Source organism: Schistocerca serialis, chromosome 11 (assembly GCF_023864345.2).
Source record: "Schistocerca serialis cubense isolate TAMUIC-IGC-003099 chromosome 11, iqSchSeri2.2, whole genome shotgun sequence".
NCBI classification, from domain to species: domain Eukaryota; kingdom Metazoa; phylum Arthropoda; class Insecta; order Orthoptera; family Acrididae; genus Schistocerca; species Schistocerca serialis.
The window spans coordinates 61610563-61617239 of NC_064648.1; the positions used below are offsets into that span (position 1 = coordinate 61610563).

General features: G+C 38.8%; 2 protein-coding genes across 2 annotated transcripts; both read right to left on the reverse strand.

Moving 5' to 3' along the window:
* Positions 1-365: 365 nt before the first annotated feature.
* LOC126426443 (zinc finger protein 708-like) lies at positions 366-1096 on the reverse strand. The gene is made up of 3 exons (XM_050088359.1): positions 1070-1096; positions 541-788; positions 366-447 (listed from the first exon to the last, which is right to left on the reverse strand). The coding sequence occupies exons 1-3, from the start codon at positions 1094-1096 to the stop codon at positions 366-368; spliced, it is 357 nt and encodes a 118-aa protein (XP_049944316.1).
* A 4-nt stretch (positions 1097-1100) lies between these two features.
* Positions 1101-2057, reverse strand: LOC126426445 (zinc finger protein 98-like). Its single transcript, XM_050088360.1, has one exon. It carries the CDS (start codon positions 2055-2057, stop codon positions 1101-1103), a length of 957 nt encoding a protein of 318 aa, XP_049944317.1.
* Between the last annotated feature and the right edge of the window lie 4620 nt (positions 2058-6677).

The window sequence follows — 6677 nt, forward strand, 5'->3', positions numbered from 1 at the left end:
ACCGCATAGTACTTATGATTACTGATACAGGCGAAGGTTTAACACAATTCACAAACTTCTTGTCTCACGTTCGATAAGAAAAATAGTGTTAATAATAATAACATATTTGATTAATTTTTCTGCAATATTTGACACCACAATTTCTTGACATCTAAAGATGCAGATTCGATTGTTATATAATCACATTATGTGTTACCACTCTGTTGTACACATTATTGCACTATTCCATTATTCTAGCATATTTTAATGTTATTTCCTAGGCATCACAATTTTATTGTCTCCCTGCTACATAATTATTTTATAGGCCTTGTGGAAACCAACCAGGGAAACCGATTTGATTAAACTAACACTTTCTTGTAGCTTCTTTATGACGAGAAGTAATAATGTGTCTTGGGAGTACCCATTTGAGTGAAGCTTCGGTCAAAGATATCACATTTGTGAGGTCTCCTTCAGGTATGTACTAAAGTTTGTGTCGTGTGATCACATTTGTGGGATCACTTTCTCGTGTGTATTAACGTTTGTTGAATGAGATTACATGACCTAGCAAAACATCTGCCACAAATATCGCATTTTAAGGGTTTCTTTTCAGTGTGAATTAATGTATGTTTCTTGAGGGCGCTCCACACAGGAAAAGATTTGCCACAAATACCACACTTGTGGGGCCTGTTTGCACCGTGTATTAATACATGTTTGTTGAAATAACCTGATGTGGCAAAAGATTTGCCACAAATCTCACATTTGTGAGGTTTCTTTCCAGTGTGAATTAATGTTTGTGTCTTGAGAGCCCACTACACAGCAAAGGACTTGCCACAAAAATCGCATTTGTGAAGTTTCTTTCCTGTGTGAATTAATACATGGCTCTTGAGAGCACCCAATAAAGCAAAGGATCTGCCACACACATCGCATTTGTGAGGTTTCTTTCTAGTGTGAATTAAGGCGTGTATCTTGAGAGCACCAAACACAGCAAAGGATTTGCCACAAATGTCACATTTGCGAGGTTTCTTTCCATTGTGAATTAACGTGTGTTTCTTGAGGGTGCTCCACACAGCAAAAGATTTGCCACAGATACCTCACTTGTGGGGCCTGTTTGCAGCATGTATTTAAACATGTTTGTTGAAATAACCAGATGTAGCAAAAGATTTGCCGCAAATATCACATTTGTGAGGTTTCTTTCCGGTATGAATTAATGAGTATGTCTTGAGAGCCCACAACACAGCAAAGGACTTGCCACAAATATCGCATTTGTGAGGTCTCCTTCCAGTGTGCACTAATTTGTGTCTCTTGAGAATACCCAACAAAACAAACGATTTGCCACAAATATCACACTTGTGAGATTTCTTTCCAGTGTGAAATAGCATATGTATCTTGAGATAACGCGAGGTGGCAAATGATTTGCCACAAATATCACATTTGTGGGTTCTGTTTGCACTAAGTACAACAAAGTCGGCACTGACATTAACAGCTGTAGGTAAAGTTCCATAACCACTTGTTTTCTCTGCATCGTTTGCCGTATGTGTGTTATATATATCATTAGGGGACTTCTTTGAAGCTTTCCAAGTTTCCTTATATGAATTATGCTCATTGTGTTCTCTGACAGAAACATCTGGCTCACCATCCAAGAAGATACTGCTATGATGCTTATCACTACAACCATAATTTTCATGGTTGCCAGCAGTTAAGACTTGATAATTCTCACTCGTTCTCAAATGTTTTTTCAAGCTAACATTACTGTAAAATACCTCACCACACCATTTACAAACATACAAAGGAGGTTGCACACCATCAATATGCATAAACACATGCATTATGAGTCTGTATTTTGAAGGAAAGCTTTGTAGGCAGAAATTAGAAACATATATATGAAATTCCTTTTCCCCCAAACCACAATGATACCTGCTGCCAAATGAGTTATCCTCGTTCACAGTTGATTTTTCTGCATGAATACCACACTCTTGTGTTGACTTCTCCCTACCTACCTCCATCTCATTCTTCACCAGTCCATGGTGAATCAAGCTGAAGAGCAAGAAGGATAATGTTAAATACTGATACATATACATATACATACACATATATATATATATATATATATATATATATATATATGAGACATAGAGACATAGAAAAGATATTTGAGTGTCCAGAAATCCAGGACTGTAGAATACAAGCGTGCACAAGAAATTACATATTCAGCAAATGTTAGTGATTTAAAATCATAATGTTCTACCGGAAGGAAAGAACTGATGAGATTGATGTTGTTTGGTTTGTGGAGCGCTCAACTGCACGGTTATCAGTGCCTGTATAAATTCCCAACCTTGCTCAGACCAATCTCGCCACTTTCAAGAGTGATGATGAAATTATGATGAAGACAGCACAATGATGATGAAGACAACACAAACACCCAGTCATCTCCAGGCAGGTGAAATTCTCTGACCCCACTGGGAATTGAACCCGGGACCCCATGCTCAGGAAGCGAGAACATGGCTGTGAGACCACAAGCTGCGGACAACTGATGAAGTAAAAGAGGTTTAAAAATAAAGTAACCAGAGGAAATTTAATGCAGATTAATATGAGTCACTGCTGATTTCATTTGGAATTTTTACATAAGAATTAAAATAATTCACTTTGAAGGGTTACAACATTTTTAAAATTCAGTGCTTCAAGTTAATAGTCTACACCAATTTTTTAAATGTATCAAAAATGTATCAGTTACATATTTAATTCAACATTCTTAAGTTCAAGGTATTTTAGATTTAATTAAGAGAAATAATGAGTATGCATAATATTCCATCTTTTTAGTGTTCATCTTCTATCATAATAGCTCTGTAAGTGCTTTTTCTTTATTTTGGGCGCACTTTCACCTTTAGAAAGAAAGTGTTACAATTACCAAAGATAAATTTATTTCACAGTGTAAAAAAGAATTTTTTTTATTCCTACTGAGTCAAGAATTAGTGCAAGCTCCAATACTTTTATTGGGTATCTAGTCTGGTTATCCATGACTGTTCATAAATCAGAATCAATGTCACATCAACAAATGCAACAAAATATTTAAAAAAAAGGATTTTGCATACTGATGACTGAATGTGAATGACACAAACTTACAGATGGTTTCAACCTAACTGTATTTTTCGCACTGCAACTTACATGAAGCCTTGCACAAACAGAAATACTGTCTGAAAAGATGGAAATGGTTGTACGTTTTCCAGTACATTTTGCGGTGATCCTTTTTGAAAATTTTTAATCTTCTCAACATCTGGTCACCTGGCATTCCTGAACAGCCTTGACAAAGACATGAGTATAAATAGCCACAGCATCACACATCAGACACAGAGCAAGCTGACATACTGAGTTCCAGCGATAGCAGCTGGTATATGAGCTACCCCATAGTATCTGGGTCCCATCATTTCACCTGCAGTTAAACCCTTTTCACATAACAGAAATGTGATGCCTTTCAAGTTCCCAGTATGTGCACTATGTTGGACGTGAAAGATTAAACTAGTGATGGTGTGCATGCTCCAGTGTTTTCCTCCTATCCGGTTAGCAACTTTTGAAGTTTTTGCATTGTGTTGGATATATACCTTTGTTTTGTATGGTACCTGGCAAATTTGGAGTGTTTTTTAACTCTTAACTGTGATCATACGATTTTTCAGCGTCAATGATATTATGGCGTACGCCAGTTTCCAGAAGTTAACAACTGAATCACTAAATATTGTGGTAACATTTGAACCATTGTTTTGGAAATGCTGTCGTCACATGTTGCATAACAAGGTCCTTCAGATGTCACTGTTCACTTAATATGCCCAAAAGGTGTAATCATCTCGAAGGAACACTGAGAATGAGGGCACATGTGATACCAGAGCACATGGTCACATAAGCTGAGTGCAGGGGATGTTCCTGATTAACATTTGGGAGACAAATCCATATAGGACTGCTCTGGGCATTCACACGTCCATGAGGAGTAAAATATGCCTTATCCATCGAAAGAATATTCCCCAGCCAAACGTCATTTATTTCCACACATGACAAAAAATGAGGAGCAAAGTCACAATGTTGTAGCCTATCTTGGGGCTTCTTTTGGAGCACATTTTCAGTCTTATGGAGGTACTAATGTAGAATGTGCCACAAAATCTTTTGAACTGTTGACCAGGGGGTGGGGAGAGAGAAAGTGAGCAAAAGGGAGGGGGAGGGGGAGAGGGACAGGGAGGGAGAGCTCCTCTGACAACTCTAGCACTTACTGAAGAATTTTAGGCGTCTGCAGCATGATTGGCTGTGCCTAAGAGCAATTCCCAGCACCACCCAATTCACCTCTTTCTTCAAATACCTTGATCACATTCTTCAACACATTTGTTGACATCGTGCCTCCTCTGTCATTTATTTCAGTGATATTCCTGCAATGTAGTGCTGCTATTGCTGATGTTCTGATAAAACAGCAGTACCACCAGCGTGTAGGGAAGCAGCCTACTCACGCTGTAGTAAATTCACATCAGTTTCCATTGTGTGCCAGCCAGTCTGCTGTAACTAGCTCTGACGTCATAAATGTTGCACAATACCTTAAAAATCAAGCAAATGACCTAAAACTTTTCTAGCATGTCAGGAATAATACTGAATTAATGTGTGTTAAATATCAGTTCGATAACTTCAGTCATTTTCGAAATTTGGACGTTTTTCTAAAAAAATCATTGGCGCAACAGAAAAGAGCTAGAGACTTCAAAATTTATATTTAGATTCGTTTTTCATAATGATTTAATAAAAACAGTACTTTCGATTTCACAAATTAAGACTTTAGTGGAAATTCATGATTTTCTGGTTTTCGTCTCAAAACTGAAGGAACCAAGGTAGATTAAGTAGACTAATAAATAAGGCTAGGATGTTTAGATTTAAATAGGTTGGAGGTCCGCTATGACTATGAAGATGTGAAAAGTTTCTTTTGAATACCTATAAAATTATAGCGATAGCGGATCTCAAAAGGGACAGTTCAGAGCTCATCTGCTGCGTGCAGTGTAATTTAATTAATTCTCTCGCCCAAAATATTTAACTTAGCCACGTCAAAATTTTATTATCAATACTTACCTGCGTGCTGAATGCACGTTTAAATTAAGAGCTTCCTCGGCCATCAGCAAAAGAAGCTATAAATTATTATGTTACTTGAAGTGGTGCGTTACTAGCCCAGCGGCTAGTCGAGAGAGCCGAAAAGATCAGGCGTTCCCTTCGCCGTCCGCACCGCGGGTTTATATATAAGAACGCTGCGCGAGGAAGCAAGGCCCCAGTTCTCTCCAGACGCTGAATGACATGCCATCTGTGTCGGTAGTCGCGTCGCATCAGTGTATCTGCTACAAACAGCTTCGGGTGCCGTATTAAGTTACTAGAGATATGCGGAACCATGAAAACATTTCATGTGAAGTGTTAATTCTGGAATGATTTTCATTATCTAGCTTCAGTTTGCGTATTGTCGTATTTTCACGTGCCGTCGCGGGACAGACATTCTACCAAATATTTAGCGTGGCGTTTGATGAAGTATTTTCATCAAATTATGGCGAGCATTCTTTTTAACATTTAATTCGGACATTTATAGTTGCATCAGCGCATTAGACTCTGAACTGCTCTGTTAGTTAGGTTGTAGGGATACTTGTGTTTTTTATCAGTGAATTTCAGAATATACTCAACTATTTTGGAAAACCGTTTTTGATTAGAAATCCCGGACAATCTCCTAATTCCTCAGAGCTATAAGCTGCAGCTATAATAACATTCTCAATTGAAGTGGGCACTAGGATCTCTAATTACTGGCTCCATGTTTTATTAAATCACTTTCTGGGTGCCAAGAAGTAAATAGAGAGCCAGTGTTGAGAACGGCGAAAGACAGCATTAACAACATTCTAAAAGCCAGAAACTGATTCTACATGCAAGCGTTTATCCAGCAAATAATTAAATTAATTTTGGTTTACAAACCCATCCGCCGCCCCACATATGGTGCATCGGCCGGGAAATCAATTAAGTGAAAGTGATTTTTAACTATTCGGATTCGCGAGTGGAATGCGACACGCAGCTGAGTAATAGAACAGTGAATGTGTTACGTGTGCATGTGGACGACGCAATTGGATTAACAACACATCTGGATTGACGGAGCTGGCACTGAGTCTAGCGGTGCTGCCGGCATCGCGAGAAGCCAGTCTCGCCGCACCGCAGTCGTTCGCTGGAGCAGTTGGCGCAGCGCCTGCAATTGCGGGCCACGCAAACACACAACAGCCGTCGGAGAGCCGTCTGCAGTTCAACGTACAACGTCGCATCAGGAATCCTGGTACGCCGCGGCGGCAACGCCATACGTCGTGCAGAAGGAACTAAGTTAAGTGAAAAGCTGTTAAAAATTTTATTAACCTGCACTAAAAGACTGTCGGCGATGGAACCGCCAAAAGAAACTGAGGTTAAACTTAAATCAGAACCTATGTCTGTTGAGGGAACTGTAAATCCAGACAACGGTTCGAGTGTAAATATGCATGAAAGTAGTAATGTTAAAGTGAAATATGAAGTATTGTCTCCTGACAGTAGTGTGGGAAGGGGCAATGATTCAATAATAGAGACTCCTGTAGTAAAGCGGAAAGTAGAAATGGTAAATTTATTGGATGATAGTTTCTCTGATGAATTAAAAATGAAACAGTCATCAGAGATGGTAGAGTTTAAGAAGG